The sequence below is a fragment of the Peromyscus leucopus genome, chromosome 3, assembly GCF_004664715.2.
Source record: "Peromyscus leucopus breed LL Stock chromosome 3, UCI_PerLeu_2.1, whole genome shotgun sequence".
Taxonomy (NCBI): domain Eukaryota; kingdom Metazoa; phylum Chordata; class Mammalia; order Rodentia; family Cricetidae; genus Peromyscus; species Peromyscus leucopus.
The window spans coordinates 99493705-99512712 of NC_051065.1; the positions used below are offsets into that span (position 1 = coordinate 99493705).

Sequence of the window (19008 nt, forward strand, 5' to 3'; positions counted from 1 at the left end):
GCCAACCCGAGGAGAGCCCAGACTGCCAGTCCTGGGATCTGTTGGAGACTCAAACAGGATGAGAAGAAAGGCAGGACTTTGGGGAGACTCAGAAGGCAATGGGAAGCTGGCTCAGTCAGTAGAGTGCTCAACCTCAGGGGCCTGGAGACGTCGGTTTGGATCTCTGAAGTCCACAGAAAAGCCAGGTTCCGTGTCTTCAATCCTAAGGATGGGAGGATGAGGGCAGAGACAGGACAGCTGGAGCTTTCAGCTAGCCTGGCCCGCACGGCAGTTACGCCAGTGAGAGACTGTCTCAGACAAAAGGTAGTAGGTGCCTGAGGACTGGCACCCATGGTTATCTCACGCCCGCCACATCTGCACACATGCACGTGTACACACTTGCCCACACAAATGCACACTGGGGACCGAGGTGTAGTGGGGGAGACAGAACTGTGCCGTGGACGCTGCAGATCAAAGCTCGTTCTACAGCAGGAGAGCCACAGGGTCCTCCCTCTTCTAAGGTTCATGGGGCTCCCCATCTCCCACATGCAGCCCAGGCTCTTCCCTCCCCTCTGATTGTCACTGAGGCTTCGAGCTTGGATTGGGGTTCCTAGGGTTGGTGGCATTTGAACTGCATGAGGAGTTGCCTGTGGCCCCCTGAAGAACCACTAGTACCGGCTGTTATAACTGAAGGCTGTGAAGACGGAAGACACCGCTAACGGGTGTGTTGTCCACCCAGGCACTCAGGCAGGGGCAGTAGAGCTAATTTCTAGGATTGAATGTACACAAATTTGCAGCACAGAGTGTGGGGATGACTTGCTGGAGGCCTGAGTTACTTCGTATTTCCTTTTCTCTGCTGGCCTCCCTCATCATATGTCACAGAGCTGGCAAGATGGCTCAGTGGGCAAAGGCACTTCCTGTGCAATCTGGACCTGAGTTCAACTCCCGGAACCCAGGGAAAGGGAACAAGGGAACCCACTTCACAGAGCTGACCTTTGACCTCTACAAGCACAGCAACACACACAAAAACAATTTTTTGTTTAATGCTATGACGTATTCCTTCATAGTGCTCACTCTCTTGACTAAGAAACTGCTCCTCATCCCAGAAAACCAACTGTGAGGTCTACAGCTTTTCTCTTTTAGAGTCGTGCTCTCTCGGCAATTTGTAGAAGCCCACCTTCTGTCAATGGTGAGCTCCAGGCTGGGGGCCCTGGGGTACCAACACATGTGCTGGGTATTGCCGCAGCCTGTTAGTACCCCCAAGCAATCCACGCCACAGACAGCAGCTGTATGGAGTTCCCACAGGACAGATGGGTGGACATGCACTCCAGGGTGACGGGGTGCTCACTTCCCCCAAACCAGCTGAGGATCTCTGTCTCCTCAGAAGGCTCCAGTCAGTCTGTGGAGAACTTCACCCCTCTGCCTCTGTCAAGCTCTGGAGGAGAAGTAGCCAGCCTGGGCCTGAGCACTGACCCTGGGAAATTATCAACAATCCTGTCCTCCCTCCGCACAATTGTCTTTTTTTTTTTTTTTTAACAGAGTCTGTCTACATAGCCCTGGCTGTCCTGGAATTCACTATGTGCACCAGGCTGGCTTCGAACTCACAGAGATCTGCTGCTTCTGCATCCTGAGTCCTGGGATTAAAGGAGTGCACCATCATGCCCAGATTGCCTTTCTGTCTTTTGACAGTGGGTGGTTAGAGTGATGCGTGGCTTCTTGTACTCCAGCACACCAGCACCCCAGATCTCTAGCTCACAGGGTCTTTCCTATGAGCTTATGTCTAACTCCCTCTCCCCTCCTCCCTGCCAGAGGACTGGCCCTGTGAAAACTGGGATTGTGGTATTGGTTCACTGTTGAGTACCTAAAACTTAGGAAAGTACTTGGCCCATAGAAGACACACAGTGAATATTCCTCAAATGGGCACATAACCACACACAAACACATATACATATATTGAAAAGATAAATGAATCTTTTTTAAATTCACATAAATTCCTAGCTTGAGTAAAGAAAGCATAAATAAGGAGGTAGGATAATTTGCATTACAAAAGCTAAACTTAAACAATGTGCTGTTGAAACAACTATAAAAAATTGTTCATGTGCTCAGAAAATTTCCTCAAAGCAGGACATTATTTAATACTGGCCTCTGAGGCTATGAAGCTGGGAAACCCTAAAACAAAGAATGGAAGGGTGTACAAGGAAAATGTAATAGCTACTGAGAAGTGAGTACTGAGTGCTCAAGCCTAAAGAAAACATCTGCATCTCCACCACCATCCCCCACCCATCAAGACTCAGGGAACACAGGGGAAGCGGGGCTGGAGAGAATCTATGAGTCAGAGAATGGGGAGGGGACTGCCCAATGCTGGCATCTGGAGTTGGCAAGACCACTGTACTCATGAACTGACTAACAGCAGCCGTGACTGTCTGCACAAGATCGACACAGGATCAAGCCATTCAGAGTTCTGGCATAGATGGGAGAGGGGTTTGTGATGCCCTGTCCATTGCTGAGGAGCTCTTGGTAGCTAATGACTGCTGGAGAATGGGAAGTCATTTTTCTCCAGGGGTGAAGCTACTGGTAAGTTGCCCATGATCCAGGAAAGAACCCCACACCCACATGCATACAAGCAACCCTAATTTAAAAATACAAAATTAGGAGAAGAGAAGAAGCTATCAAGTGGGAAAGGGAAATAAAAGGATACTGGGAGAGGGGGCATATGATCAAAGTATATTATATATACACGTATGTATAACATTGTGAGTAATTATTTCTCATTAGAATATTGTTGTAAACCATTATGTGCACAGAGACAGACAAACAAGCCATTTTACTATGGCTACAGACGTGACAAAATATTAAAAGAATACCATAGCCAGGTGTAGTGGCTCATGTCTACACCCAGTCCTCAGGAGGCTGGGCCAGGAAAACTTGGACGACATCCTTGCACGACACAGTGAGACCTACCTCAAAAGAAAAAGAAATCATGACTGTTCAAAACTGCACCAATACCTCATCTCCCGAGAAAGGCCAATTGTGTTAAATGTTCCTATTGTGTTAAAATAATGTCAACAGCAGGAGAGACAGAAGCACAGTGCCACAGCCACCTACAGCAACCTGAGGAGGTCCCTTCATCTTTTAGGGATTCATCTCAGGATTCTTGGCTTTGCCACAGAAAGCCAAGTCAGGGTAAGCCAGTGGGAAGCAGAATTGGGTTTATTAAAACTGATAAATACACTGGCATGGGGTGTCCCAAAGAGGAATTTGCCATCTTTGAAATACATTTTCAACATAGATTTGTAAGCACAGGAGTTAGAAGAAAGAGACAGTCTGGGGAAACAGAAACATACCCAAGTGTGGATATGGATTCCTCAAGCAAGAGTCACAAGTAAGTGGTGGTTCAGGTTCCATCTCAAAGGATGGCTAAAATGTTACCTTTCCTTTCCCTTTTTTGTAAGTGAGATTACAGGGTGGCTTGGATGGGATTCCAGGCTGATAAACAGAACCAGGAGCCACTAAGCTTCCACCATGGGGATTGAATATGTCCTTTCATTATCAAGGGGAATTTTCATGGGATTTCTAGAGAGCTGCAGGTGTACAGCAGGTCATAAGGGAGATCATAAGCAAATGATAATTATGTTCCATTTCTTGATCCTCAACTAGCCTGAAAAAAGGCTTCAACCAGACTCCTGGATGAGAGGCTCCTGTCCCTACCAAGGTCCCTGTAATTTTCTCTTTCTATCATGTCTCAAAATAATGAAAACTTCATTAGAATTTTGATAGGTTCTGAAACCTACTTAGGAGTGATTTCTAAGTCCCAGCTTTAGTGAGAGACCTGGTCTTGAGGAACAAAGAATGACAGAAGATGACTCCTGACATACTTTTAGGGTACATACACATGCACATACTTTGGATATATCACACCTCATGTAAACACACAAATAGCTTTTAAGTGTCATGTTCCCTATCAGACAATAAAACTGCAATAATTAGAACAGTGTGATTCCAGTATAAGAAGAGCCCATTGGCATGAAATCAGAAGTGCAGAAACAGCCTCGTGAACGTGATACTTGAGATGGACTTTTTGAAAGAGTGAAAACTACTTAACTGGAAAAGTGCTAAATGAAATGTAGTCCTACTGATAGAAAACTAAGAAGCAACAAAGAAATGGGTATATGACCTACCAAAGTTAAATCCATTTAAACAGACCCATGACTCCTAGTGAAATAGAAGTAGTAATTAAAAGTCTCCTAACAAAAAAAGCCAAGGGTCAAATGGATTCAGGGAAGAATTCTACCAGACCTTCAAAGAAGAATTAATAATAATCAATACTCCTCAAATTATTTCACAAAATAGAAACAGATCTACAGTTATCACCATGCATAAAACTCAAACCCAAATGGATCAAGGACCTCAACATAAGACCAGATACCCTTAATCTAATAGAAGAGAAAATGGGGACTAGTCTTGAACTCATTATCACAGGAAAAGACTCTCTGAACAGGACACTGATAGCACAGGTACTAAGAACAGCAATAAGCAGACCTCGTGAAAATGAAAAGCTTCTATATAACAAGGGACACCATCATTCAGGAAAAATGAGAGGCTACAGAATGGGAAGAGATCTTTACCAACTACATATCCAATAAAGTCTTAATATCTAAAAGACACAACGAACTAAAAAAAAAAGTGAACATCAGGAAGACAAATAACCATTTAAATGGGATACAGAATTAAACAATGTTCTCAAAAGATGAGACACAAATGACTGAGAAATAATTAAAGAGATTTTCAACATCCTTAGTCATCTGGGAAATGTGATTCAAAACTACTCTTAGATTTCACCTTGTACCAGTCAGAATGGCCAAGATCAATAAAACAAATGACAGCTCATGCTGGCAAGGATGTGAGGGAAAAGGAACACTTATCCATTGCTGGTATAGCCACTATGGAAACCAGTGTGGAAGTCCTCGAGAAGCTGAGAATAGATCTACCTCAACTTCAAACTATACCATTCTTAGGCATATAGCCAAAGGACTCAACATTCCACTACAGAGACATTCATTCATCCGTGTTCATTGCTGCCCTATTTACAATAGCCAGAAATCAGAAGCAGCCTAGATAGATGTCCATCAACAGATGAGTGAATCAGGAAAATGTAGTACATTTACACAATGGAAAGTTTTTGAAAACTCATGAATTTGCAGGTAAATGGAATCGAGCTAGAAAAACTCAACTAGAGTGAGGTAACCCAGACCCGAAAAGACAATATGGTATGTATTCTCTTACACGTGGCTTATATATTAGCCTTCAGTAGGAGTGCTACAATCCATATAACCACAGAGCTTAAGTATAAAGTAAGCAACTAGGAGAGGGAGAAGATTGCTCAAGGAAGAGGAAATAGAATATACAGCTATGGGGGAGATGGGGGAGTCTGGGACAAGATGATTAAACAAGGGGGGGGGGCCAAGAGACGAGTAAAGGCGGCAATGCAGGGAGGGACAGCAAAAGCTAAAGGCCATTTGAGGGCCACTGGGAACCTACCACAGCAGAAGCTGCTTCAAATATATACATAAAAATGGAGTCACCAAATAACAGGGGAGGCCATGCCCCACCTAGGTATCTTCCCTCCAAGTGGACCTCCCAGTGCCAGGAACGAGCCACATCTACTCCAGTCATTGACCAAAGGAAGTCCCCAAACATCTCAAGCTATTGCCAAGGCTGTTCGTTGAACTCTACAAACTGGTGGTAAAGTCCTGTTGATGAAGGTAATACATAACTCCTTGAACCCAGAGAAGTTAGGCTGGAGCCTAACTAGAGTCTTTGTTGCTACTGACTAGTGTTCATGGTACTAAAAGGTAGTCTGTGGTGGTATTGTGTTCCCCAAAATATTGTGCACCCTAATAAACTTATCTGGGATCAGAGAATGGAACAGCCACTAGATACAGAGGCTAGAAAATGGTGGCACTCACACCTTTAATCCTAGCCTCTGTGAGTTCAAGGCCACACTGGAAATAGCCAGGCATGGTGACACACGCCTTTAATCCCAGGGAAAGATGGAAAAAGCAGAAAGATATATAAGGCATAAGGACCAGAAACTAGAAGCATTTGGCTGGTTAAGCTTTTAGGTTTTGAGCAGCAGTTCAGCTGAGATTCATTCTGGATGAGGACTCAGAGACTTCCAGTCTGAGGAAACAGGATCAGCTGAGGAACTGTCGAGGTAAGGAAGCTGTGGCTTGTTCTGCTTCTCTGATCTTCCAGCATTCAGGAGTAACCAACTCATCTCTCAATGGATTTATGTCCCACTCCATGAGATGAAACCCTTGCCTGACACTGCTCAGGTGACCAAGAAACTAGATAGGACATAGGCCTGAGGGAAACCCAAATACTGTTGTTCTGCTAAAAGAAAGAAAGAAAGAAAGAAAGAAAGAAAGAAAGAAAGAAAGAAAGAAAGAAAGAAAGGAAGGAAGGAAGGAAGGAAGGAAGGAAGGAAGGAAGGAAGGAAGGAAGGAAGGAAGGAAGGAAGAAAGAAAGAAAAAAAAGAAAGAAAGAGGGGGAGGGAGGGAGAGAGGGGGACGGAGAGAGGGAGGGAGGGAGGGAGGGAAGGAAGGAAGGAAGGAAGAAAAAGAAAGAAAGCAATAAAATGACTCCTAATGATATTCTGATAGACTCATAGGTCAGCGCCTCACTCAGACATCATCAGAGAAGCCTCCTCCTGCATAGATGGGAACGAATACAGAGACCCACAACTGGACAATATGCATAGAGTGAAGAGATCTTGGAACACTCAGTCCTAAATTGGATGGCTCCATCAAGTCTCTCCCCTTGGAGCTCAGGAAACAATTTGGAGAGAAGGCAGGCGGATTGTAAGAGCCAGAGGGGGTGGATCTCACCATGGAAACTGTCTCCCAGACACTACAGGACTGACGCACATATGAACACAGAGACAGGGCAGCACGCACAGGACCTGCACAGGTTCAAGCCAGATGGGGTCCCAGCACTGAGAGAGGGAAGTGGACACGGGCTGCCATGCCGAACCGAGAAGCTGTCTCCAACTGACAACACTTACAAGGGAAAAATCAATTTTCTCCAATGGAGTCTCACTGGGTACACACACTACACTTAAGGGTAGGCTGCATGTCATAGGTGGCCAACAAAGATGAACTCAATGGGGTTTTGGTAGGGTTTTTTTTGTTGTTTTTTGTTTTTTGTTTTTTGTTTTTTGTCTCATGTTGATTTTTTGGGGGTATTTTTTACCTTACTGGTTTTTGCTTATGTATTATAGTTTCCAATTTTGTATTTTTATGGGTCTCTCTCTCTCTCTCTCTCTCTCTCTCTCTCTCTCTCTCTCTCTCTCTCTCTCTCTCTCATGTGTGTGTGTGTGTGTGTGTGTGTGTGTGTGTGTGTGTGTGTGTGTGTTTCTTGTGCTTGTTCATTGTTTTTTAAATCTGTTTTCTTGTTTTTACTTGCCTGGTTGTTTTCTAAAGAGAAAGGGAAAGAAGGCATGGAGTTGGGTGGAAAGATGGGGACAATCTGGAGGAAATGAGGGAAGGGACTATGATCAGAATATATTGTATGAATTCTTAATAATAATAAAATAAAATAAAACATAGAGCCACTTGGCTCCTATGACCACACATACACACACACACACACACACACACACACACACACACACACATGCTCACACAAAGAAAAAGGAGGAAGAGGATGAGGAGGAAGAAGAAATAAACAAAAAAATGTTAAAAATGAATATGAACAAGATAAAGTTCTGTTCAGTAAAAAAATAATAACAGACTTAACAAATTCCACTTCTCTTGTAATACTTACTTTATTTTTAATTATGTGTATGTGCATGCATCTGTGTAGGGGTATGTGCACATGAGTGCAGTGCCCACGGAGGCCAAAAGAGGGCATGAACTCTCTGGAGTTGAAGTTACAGGCAGTTGTTAGCTTGCTGACAAGCGTTCTGGGGACTGAACTAGTGTCCTCTACAAGAGCAGTACTCACTCTTAACCACGGAGCCCTTCCTCCAGCCCCCAGATTTCCAGTTCTGGACGTAGCTGGAGGAGCCCTTTTGCCATAAACAACTAAAAAACTCATCATACTATCATACAAGAAACCACTATTTCCGGATACTGGACAACAGGCAGACTAAAACTTTGGGCCAAGTTAGGGAGCTGGGAAGCAGATGGGGAACCTGTGGCCTCCCTGGCTTTCTTTCTGAAAGTTCTTCCACAGAGCAGGGGAAAGAGTATTAACCAAGGTATGGCATTCTATCCACACTGAGGAAAGAGAGAGTTCATTACAACTTGCGGGCAGAGTATGAAGAAGCCAGAGAGAGAGACAGACAGACAGAGATCCAGAAACTTGCATGGGATTCCTTGTGTTCCACAGACACCAACGGAGAGCTATTGAGGTTCTCATCCTAAGGTGAGCAGAACATAGAATCCCTGTAAAGATTAGCAAGATGAGCAAGAGGGTAGAGACCCCACCCACCTCCAGGGGACAAGGGGGAGAAACAGGACCCCATCTGCACCCGAAAGAAACCCATGTAACACCTGGGGTGACTTAAGAAGGTCCTGCAGTTCTTGGGGAACCCCTATTGCTGACTGCAAAACCTGTGGAAAGTGTGCCCGGAAGAACAGAAAGACCCTGAGGGGAAGGAGGGCCGGTCCTGGGAGACGCGAGGATGAAGGCAGCCACGGGAAAACAGGTACCAAGTTTCTTCCATTCAGTGAGTGTTTATTGAAGACCTGACAGGGCAGGGATGTCGGGGTGCCAAGGGGGCACAAGCACGCAGGCTTATCTTTAAGAAGCCATCTCGCTGGAGGGGCCACCAGAGGCAAGCATGAAATGGTTAAACAAGGGGCAGCACCGGACACAAGAAGCCCGGGGCGAGTCCAAGGCTCTGGGACTCAGCTGGGGCCCATTCAGGCCACAGCCTGACCTATGGGCTTCTTGCACACCCAGGGGTAGGTGGCCCCACAGAGTATGTCATTCCACAGCTGCTGCATGTGGACGCAGTCTTCAAACTCTCCATTCGTGTGTCTCCAGTTGTCGGGCTGATTTTTTGCCCAAAACCTGGAAGCAACATGGCCTTACTCTGCTGGAGAAAGCAGGATTCCTTTCCCATGCATAAAGAAAGACCTCAGATGGGGGCAGGACTGGGGCCGGAGGAGCCCTCAGAGTGACCCTGCTGAGGCTGCCCTCCCTCTGTTACAGATCATCCAGGGTCTGCAGGGGCATCCTCCACAGAAATCACACTCGGAGGCTCTCCATCGAAAGGGCCCCGGGTCAAGTAAGCAGGAGACAGATGAACAGATGACATCAGAAAAACAAGATGACAACTGGCCTGCCAGCCCCAGGGCCTGTTATTTCCTGATGCTGTTCTTCTGGCCTCATAGGTCCACATGCTACATGTCCTATCACACACTACAAACATTGCACATCATATATGTCACACTCATCACATCACATCACATATATGAACACACATATACACTTCATGCACACATCACAAATACACTCTATATGTCACACACACACACACACACACACACACACACACACAACTATCACTCACTGCACAGGATCATACACATAGGACAGTAAAGCTTGCCCAAGACAATTCCCAGACAGTGCTAAACAGAGGTTAGACTCACCCCTTGCTCTGGGCATGATTGAATGGTGTCCCATCTACCCAGCGCCAGTTGCCTCCCATACCCTGGTCAGTGAGCCCGATCCAATGGTACACAGTACTTGTGGACTTTACCAGGAATGCCTGTGCAAAGGAGGCAGGACTGTGAGGAACTGACTCTCCGGACCATCCTTCCCTGACCCCTGCGCAGGAAGCCCTTCTGAATACAGGAGCTTCCAGAACCTTCCATGGCTTATCCAATACCTGGAGCAGCTTCCCTCATTGACTGTCTTAAGGGGTGTGGCTTTGCTGGGCCAGAAGTTTTCATCCTAGTTTATTCTTAGCTGAGCTGTAACAAGTTCTAGGAGAATGGCAAGGAACCAACAGTTCTGCAAGTTGAACCAACCTGAACCTTGCATAGTCCCCTGTTAGGCTGGTGAGTTCCTTCCAGGCCCTGAACCGAAGCCCCTCTAAGGACAGTATTTCCTTAGAGAGTCCCCTCCTTTAGGAGTGAGTCAAGCTCCCAGAGGGCCTGCGGCTCCTTTTCAGCAGGCTTCTACTGAACATTTTGATCCAGACCGATGCCCAGAAAGGAAGGCTGGCAGGAGCTGAGAGAAAGAAAGAGAGTCGCATCTCCTAGATTGAAGAGTGGGGCAGGTGTCTTTTCCTGCCCTTCTTGTTGGTATCTGCTGGAAGGTCTCCCTCCCTTCCTGAGCAGCTGGCAGCAGCTGGCGGTGCTTCCGCCTCAGTACAGAGTTCTCTTGGGGATTCAGCAAATGCGTGTTCCTTGCCTAATGGGGACATGAGGAGCTCCACCACCCATCAGGGGGACAGAAGGCTAAGTTTGTGTGCCCCTGACCATACACCTCTCCTCAGCCTGCCCCAGGCCCGCAGCTCTGACCTGTTCTTCCTGAGAGGTCACTGATGCCAGGTGCGCTCCCTGGGACACACAGAACTCCTCAGCCTCGTACCACGACTTCTCCTCGTGAGAAAAGTAATACAAGCTTCCACGGAAGACCTTCCAGCCCTGCAGGATCAGCTGCAGAAGCTGATCTAGAACAAAGGTCGGGAGGAAGAGTCAGAAGCAGACTGGGATGTCCCAAAGCCGGCCTCCACTGTACCAGGTCTGACCTTGGATGACCACAAGCCCTGCCAATTCCCAATGCTCAGCGCTCCTGGAGCAGGACTGGGACATCACACCCCAGTCCCATGGCCCCATCCTAGAAGCAGTTTTCCAAGACACCTAGGTGTCTCTGTCACTCCTGGGGAGTCTCAGCTTTGTCACCCATCAGCACTCTCTGCAAATACCTGCTTTCTGATATACAGCACTCTCCCACTCATAACAGTCACCGGCCATTTCAGTCCACTTCCGATCCTGCGACTGGCAACCTCTTTCACTTCCTGACTTCTTCTCCACCCACAGACTCCAGCACACACCCACGTTCTCTGTGAGAATGTTCAAACTGGAGAAGCCAGAACAGGATGGAGGCACAGCTTACATTTTTTTTTAATTTATTTATTAGAAGGGCGTCACACGCATGTGGCACAGCACACATGTGGAAGCCAGGGGACAGCCTGCAGGAAGAGTCCTCCCTTCCCACCGTGTGGGTTCCGAGTAGCAAACTCAGGTTGTCAGTCTTGGTGACAAGCACTTCAGCTGCTGAGCCAGCTGGCCCATCCAGGAAGAAGACACTGTCAATCAGTCAGAAACATCAAGGACCACACAAGAACTGAGGTCTCAGGGAAAGACGGTGAGTGTGGAAAACAGGGATTCTCAACGTGTGGTCCCAACCTGGCTGAGCCAGCATGGTCTGGAAACTGGCCGAGATGCACGTTCCTTCTCTGCTCAACTCCCAAATGCCCTTTGACACACACCATGCGTGCATGGTTCTGCCTGCCCTGTGGGTGTGTCTGAGGTCTGAGGTGGAAACGGAGATGGGCAAACTGCATCCTAGCAGCCTCTTCTCTGAAAGTCTTACTGGAGCACAGCCCTGTGGTATCTGGGGCTGCTTCCTCTATACGGCAGCAGGAAGCAGTTCTGACAGAGACCCTCCAACACAGAAGCCTAAAATACTCTCTACTTTTCCCTTAAAGAAAAAGTTCAAGGACTTGGGAGATGGCTGCACAAGTGTGAGGACCTCGTTCAACTCCCAGCACCCACATAAAAGTCCAGTGTGCTGCACGGTGTGTCTGTAATATCAGTGTTGGGAGGTGGAGACAGTCAGGTCTCTTAAGCTCATTGGCCAGTCAGCTTAATGGGACTGATGAGAAACATTGTCTCCAAAAACAATGTGGGAGGGCTGTGGACGCCGCTCAGTGGGTAGAGTGTTTGCCTATTGTGCAGAAAGCACTGAGTTCTGGCCACAGTACTGCATAACCCAGGCTCAGTACGGTACTTCTGGGGTTCCAGAACTCATGGAGGTGAAGGCAGGAGGATAAGAAGTTCAAGGTCATCCGTGGTTAGATAGCAAGCCTTAGGAATAAGAAACTGTCTCAAAGATGGATGGATGGATGGATGGATGGATAGATTATAGATAGATAGATAGATAGATAGATAGATAGATAGATAGAGATAATAGCTAGATGCTAACACAAATTGAGTGGGGAGAGACTGAGGCAGACAATCTGGCCTCTGTACTCATGTACACTCCTATGTAACCTGTACCTACATTACACACACTGAAGAGGAGGAGAAAAGGTCAAAGGATGGCTGCTACTAGAATCAACTATTAGCTTTTCCTAAAGTCCTGATCTTCCTCCCCAGATGTTTAGGCAAGCAAAGAGGCTAAAGGGTCAGAGGCCAGAATCCTTTCCAGAGGCTGTCCCTCCCCAGATTCACACACACACACACACACACACACACACACACACACACACACATCTCTCTCACTTACTCTGATTCCTCTGCGCCTGCTCCTGTGAAGCCACAGCTTCCTGCAGGGCCCCCAGGCGACTCTGTTCTTCCTGAATCTTGGCAGTGAGAGTTTTGGTAGCCTCGAGATCTGTTTTCAAGCTCTGCATCTCTGCCTTGGCCTTCTGCAGATTGCTCTGTAGCGCCTGGATCTTGGACTTCAGTGCTGCAACATCCCCCAGTCCCCCTCTCAGGGTCTGTAACTCCCTGGTGGTGTCTTTCAGTTGACCACTGACTGCCTCGATATGGGAGTTTAAGGAACTGGTGCTTTTCAGCTCAGCTTTTAACACCTGGATCTGGGTATCTGCCTTCTCCAGGTGGCCGTTTGCCTTTTGAGCCTGAGCAGTGACTGTTTCCAGATCTTTCTTTAATGAGCTCATTTCATCATCAGCCCTTTCCAGGTGATCTCTCACAGCCTGGATCTCAGCACTAGTGTTGTCCACACTGCGCTGGAGAAAGCTCTGGGTCTGGGAGCTCAGGTCATTTGAACTCTGCAGACTTCCCCTCAATGCCTGGATCTCAGTCTGGGCTTCCTTCAGGCCTTTGCCCAGCATGAGGAGTTCAGCACTGGTGTGTTCTGTGCTGCTCTTTAAGAGACCTTGGGTCTGGGAAGTCATAGCATTTGCCTTTTCCAAATCTCCTCTCAGATTATGGATATCAGCATTAGCCAACTCCAAGGAGCTTCTCAGTGCCTGGGTCTCCAAAGCCAAGGAACCAGAGTCCTTGAGCACACCTTTTGCCTGCTGGATGTCCGCACTGGCATTCTCCAGATGGTTCCCGAGCAACTGGACCTGAGAACTAACATTGTCCATTTGGTACTTCAGCATCTGTAGCTCCTCCTGCCAAGTGCTAGAACTCCCCACATAGCCCCTGAAGCCCTGGGTAGCCTCTTGCTTTTCTGCCATCCTGCCAAGCTGTTGATGATCTGAAAAGAGGAAACAGGAGGTGCCCACAGAAGCCCATTATGTACGGAAGTTCAGATGGCAACTCAGAATGTTCCAGGTTATGATTGTTAATACTATCAACTTGGAAGGATCTAGAATCATCCAGAAGACAAACCTCTAGGTGTGTCTATAAGATAGTTTCCAGAGAGGTTTGACTGAGATGGAAAGACCCAACCCGTGGGCCGGGAGTGGGGGGTGGGGGTGGAGGAGTGGAATGTAGGCTGTACCATCCCATGAGCTGGGGGGTGGAATGTGGCTGTACCATCCCATGAGCTGGGGGGTGGAATGTGGCTGTACCATCCTATAGGCTGGGGTCCTAGAATGAAGAAAAAAGAGCAAGAGCTGAGCACCAAGCGCCATAGCTCTCGGCTTCCTGGTGCAAATGTAATTGACTACCTCAAACTCTCTCTTCCGTGCCTTCCGGCCATGAGGAACTGTGCCTTCAAACTGTGAGCCATGACAAACTCTTCCTTAAGCAGCTTTTATAACGCGTTTGTTGCAACGGTGTATACATTAGAGAAACCTCCACAAGCAGCGCAGGTGATCCTAGGGCAGCCCACTGGTCCCTGCAGCTTCTGAGACTCCAGGGATGGACCACCCAAGGATGCAGGCCTAAAAACAAGGTGGATGGAGTGCTAACTGGCTGCTGCATACACATGAAGGAGTAGGAAAAATTGAAACTCTGCCTGGGTTCAGTTCCCAGCACTACCCAGAATATTTTTCTCAGATCATATAACTGAAAAAGGACTAAAAAGAAAAACATGATTTTTTTTTAATCCCTTTTTGTATGAAATTCTATAACAAAACTGCTCTTTAGTCATGACAAGCAGTGGCTGCCTGAGGTTAAAGTCAGGAGGGAATGGGAGGGATCAAGGCTGCAAGTAAACTGGGGGGGGGGGGTTAAGGGGGGGGGATGGAGATGGTGAATTGGCTCCTCATCTTGACCATAGAGATGGTTTCAGGAACCTTCATCAGGATTTATCAGATTGTAGGTTTTAAGTATGTGCCCAACATTTACACCTATTATACCTCAATAAAGCTGTGCTTAAAACAGAGCAATTTGGGGCTTGGAGACATCTCTCATTTGATAGAATAGTTGCTTAGTTTGCACAGGGTTATGGGTTCAGTTCCCAGCACCACTTAATCTGGGCGTGGTAACACACACACCTGTAATCCTGGCACTAGAGAGGTAGAGGCAGAAGGATTGAAAGTTCAAGGTCATCCTTAGCTTTTTTTTTTTTTTCAAGACAGGGTTTCTCTGTGTAGATTTGGTGTCTGTCCTGTATCTCACTCTGTAGACCAGGCTGGCCTCAAACTCAGAGGTCCACCTGGCTCTGCCTGGAATTAAAGGTGTGTGCTACCACCGCCCAGCCTACAGGGGAGACACCATGATCAAGCAGGTGGTTTTCCCAGGACGAGGCTCACCCATTGCACTTGGGGTGTGTTGACCTCTGCTATTTCCCCAAATCCTTAGCTTTTTTATTGGCAGCCAACTTGGACTGCATGAGACCCTGTATCAAAAAATAAGTTTAAAAGATTTTCTTTTAAGGAGGGGGTTGGGAGGTGGAATTAGGATGTGGCAATAGAAGCTGAACCCAGGGCCCGGTTCTCCAGGGCCCAGCTCCCAGTGCCTGGCTCCCCAATGCCCGGCTCCCCATGGCCTGGCTCCCCAGTGCCCGGCTTCCCAGGGCCCGGCTCCCAGTGCCCGGCTCCCCAGCTCTGTCCTCGCTGTGACTACTCACTGTCCTCCTGACGATTAAGCTTGTTTTCCAGAGGCAAGTGATCTTCATTCTGCGTGGCTCTCCAAGTCTGTAAAGCTGCAAAGCAGTCATTCCTGGGTCAGCTCAATCTGTAGCCCTGACACCACAGACTGCCCCACACCAACTAGAGCCCAGACAAAGGGAGGGGCACAAGGACCACCCACACAGTTTCTCTGGAAAGCCTCCATTCTCGTGAGCCATCTCACAGCACGGGGGGGGGTGGGGGGTGTGTTCCAGGTCTGGGCCTAGACTGGTGGTAAGCTGTTGCTTCTGAGAGCATAAATGTCCAGAGGACTGGTCTTTGCATCCCTTGGGACTTTGGCACAGAGACTCGGTGGTGGCTCAGGTCACCTGAGAACTTACCCACCACAAGAAGAGCCAGGAGAGAGAGGAACACAGCCGTGAATGTCAAGATGGCCTGGACATGCCTCAGCATCCTGGGAGCAGCTGGTATAGGGTCCAGCCCTGCAGGGGAGAAGCCAAGGCCTGGTGGCAGGGGGTGTGGTGCTGGGAGGGCTAGGACTCTTGGTCTCTGGCACAGTACCCTGGCTTGTTCATGAGAGATGAGAACAGCCACCATGCTTCTCACAAGGGGAGCTATCAGCAGGAAAAGGAAATGTTCTCTGTGATCAAGGCAAAAGCCAGCGATTGGGGTTCACATCCAGAGGTGCGTGGACAGTCACAGCCAGCAATCAGGGGCTCGTGCCCCACAGAGGCTGCAATGGACAAGGTCACAGTCAGTGATCAGGGGCTCGCACCCCACAGAGGCTGCAGTGGACAAGGTCACAGCCAGCAATCAGGGGCTCGCACCCCACAGAGGCTGCGGTGGACAAGACAGCAGCCAGCATTCAGGGCCTCGCACCCCACAGAGGCTGCAGTGGACAAAGTCACAGTCAGCAATCAGGGGCTCGCACCCCACAGAGGCTGCAGTGGACAAGGTCACAGCCAGTGATCAGGGGCTCGCACCCCACAGAGGCTGCAGTGGACAAGGTCACAGCCAGCAATCAGGGGCTCGCACCCCACAGAGGCTGCAGTGGGGCCCTAGACACAACACCTGCCCCAGAGGGCATGGCTACAGAAGTGTGATCAGAAAGAGAGAAGAAAGTGGAGGAGGGAGGGAGGTGAAAGGGACCCGCACAGCAGGGACCCAGACCTCCAGACCCGTCTTGTTAACAAACTGACCTAAGCATTATAGCCCCCTGGGGTGGACAGTTGCATTCCTGGAGCCTTTCACAGAGCTTGTTGTCACAGGTGTCCTTACCTTCTAGAGACTGTGATTAAGGGCCAAGGGTACGCCCACTAATGACCTTAGAAACCACCAGCCCCAGCGGACATAGGGGTAGGCAGTATGCAAAGTTGGGGTTCAAAACCAGGCCCATCTGAACTCAAAATGCACTCTCTTTTTTCCCATCGGGTTACTGTACCCAGTGGAGGGTCTCCTGAAGATTCTATATGGAGGCTGGGGCTCTCAGAGTTCTGCGGGTCTGCTGACCTGTGGTGGTATTGTGTTCCCCAAAATATTGTGTACCCTAATAAATTTATCTGGGGTCAGAGAACAGACAGCCACTAGATACAAAGGCTAGAAAATGGTGGCATTCACACCTTTAATCCTAGCATTCCAGAGATAGAAATCCCTCTGGATCTCTGTGAGTTCAAGGCCACATTGGAAACAGCCAAGCATGGTGATGCACACCTTTAATCCCAGAAAGCCAGCCTTTAATCCCAGAGAGTGATGGTAGAAAGCAGAAAGGTATATAAGGCATGAGGACCAGAAACTAGAAGCATTCGGCTGGTTAAGCTTTCAGGCTTTGAAGCAGCACAGTTCAGCTGAGATTCATTCTGGTTGAGGACTCAGAGGCTTCCAACCTGAGGAAACAGGACCAGCTGAGAAGCTGGCCAGGTGAGATAGCTGTGGCTTGTTCTGTCTCTCTGACCTTCCAGCATTCACCCCAATAACTGGCCTCAGGCTTGATTTTATTGATAAGAACTTTTAAGATTCCTGCTACACTGACCCATTTATTGTACCCTGACCTGTTTACTATGGGACCCAGGTGGAGGTGAGATGAGTGTCCGGACCGACAAGGATGGGCTCAGAGGGCAGGGTACAGGAAAGAACCCTAAGTGTCCTCACCTCGGGCCTGTAGGGAGACACGCTGGTTGCCTTTGCAGAACGTGGCCACATCTCTGTTCAACGCCACCTCCTTCATCCTCTTGTCCTGCTCCTGCCACTGGTCCCCAAAGGTCCGTCCTGTGAGCCAGCAGCAGTGGGAGCTGGGACAACTGATTTATGTCCTCCTGAGGAGGTCATGACCACTCCCCCACCCTGCCTCCTCCCTTCTGACTCTGCAGAAACCCAGTGTCACCACTGGCCCCTCCTCTGGGAGTACCAGAGGCCAAGAGCCCAACAGCCCTCTTCCTCTCTGCCCCTCCCCCCTCAGCGCCCTACACACCACCCTCTGCGCCACACACTCCCCGGTCCTCTTCAGTGGGGTCTGAGACAGGCACCAGAAAGGGGAGCACCAACCTTATAGGGGAAGCATCCTTGAGGAACTGAGGAGTGGCTCAGTCAGTAAAGCGCCGGCCACACAAGCATGAAGACCAGTGTTTGGATCCCCAGCACCCTCATCAAAAACTGGGCATGGCAGCACGTGCCTATAGATACAGGGAAGGTAGAGGCAGGAAGATCCTTAGAATTTTCTAGTCAGCCTGCCTAGTTGAATCAGTGAGCACAGGGTTCAGCAAGAAATTCTTTTTCAATAAGGGTGGAAAGAGAATAGGGAAGACACACAATATTGACCTCTGATTTCCATGAGGCTTGAGGTAACACTTGGGAGGCAGAGGCAGGAGGATCTCTATGAGTTTGAGGTCATCCTGGTCTACATAAGTGAGTTTGAGGGCAGCCAGGGCCATGTAATTAGACCCTGTGTCAAAAACAAACAAACAAAAACAGTGCATGAGATGGGGAGGATTAGGGGATGGGCAAAGGGTGGGTGACTGCCTGTTCAGAACTCCGGAACGTTGCAGACAGTCATAGGAAAGGACCTGAGGTGCTTTGTATTTGTCTTTGGCTGGATCCTGGTCCAGAGTTTCTGCAACCCTGACTCCTGAGTGACAGAGCGCCGCTGGTTATTCATAATGAGCTTCCTCTGAGCACACCTGTGCTCATGTTGGTGAGATGATTTGGGCTCTCTCAAGATAGCCACTGGTCCCAGAAAGATCATATGTGATTAGAAGCCTCCATCCCCCTCCCCTACTCTCAGTCATCCCTGTGAGGGGCACTTCAAGGGGGTCACAAGAACACTAATACCTAACACACGGCAGGGCTCAGGCTGTGGCTCAGTTGGTAAAGAGTTTGCCTGGCACTCATGAGGCCCTGGCTTCCATCCCAAGCAGCCTTTAAAGAGGCTGTAGGGGTACATGCCATTGATTGTCCATCTCAGGAGACTGCCACAGGAAAGGACCAGAAGTTCAAAGTCATTCTGAGCTGCAGAGAGAGTCTGAGGCCAGCCTGGAACACATGAGACCCTGTCTCAAACAAACAAACAAAAAGCTTGAACAAGAAAATCCAGGAGGGATCAATCCCACCCTGACTCCTCAGACACAGTTCTGTGCTCAGGACCTGCTAAACCTTGTCCCATGTCTTTCCATTTGCTCAGGCTATTCCTTCCAATAAACTCTAATAGTCTACTTAGTGTTTATACAGCTCTATGGCTTGTTCTAGGGAACTATCAAAACTGAGAGAATGTTGTGACATTGGCTATAAAGAGAGGCAGAAGAGTG

The 19008-nt window shown here is 48.5% G+C and overlaps 1 protein-coding gene and 1 pseudogene across 1 annotated transcript; one reads left to right on the top strand and one right to left on the bottom strand.

The window, feature by feature from the left end:
* Positions 1–8690: 8690 nt before the first annotated feature.
* Clec4f (C-type lectin domain family 4 member F) lies at positions 8691–17512 on the bottom strand. The gene is made up of 7 exons (XM_037203833.1): positions 17360–17512; positions 15592–15693; positions 15211–15285; positions 12508–13449; positions 10515–10666; positions 9639–9757; positions 8691–9057 (listed from the first exon to the last, which is right to left on the bottom strand). Exons 1-7 carry the CDS (start codon positions 17433–17435, stop codon positions 8907–8909), a joined length of 1617 nt encoding a protein of 538 aa, XP_037059728.1. The 5' UTR covers positions 17436–17512; the 3' UTR covers positions 8691–8906.
* On the top strand, positions 14844–14970 carry LOC114694476 (annotated as a pseudogene).
* Positions 17513–19008: the final 1496 nt, after the last annotated feature.

Coding starts and splice junctions, on each gene's coding strand:
- Clec4f (XM_037203833.1), bottom strand. CDS start 17,435: ATGAAGGAGGTGGCGTTGAACAGAGATGTGGCCACGTTCTGCAAAGGC. Junction 15,286..15,591: donor CCTGGCTCTTCTTGTGGTGG/GTAAGTTCTCAG, acceptor ACTGCTTTGCAG/CTTTACAGACTTGGAGAGCC. Junction 9,758..10,514: donor TGACCTCTCAGGAAGAACAG/GTCAGAGCTGCG, acceptor TCCTTTGCACAG/GCATTCCTGGTAAAGTCCAC.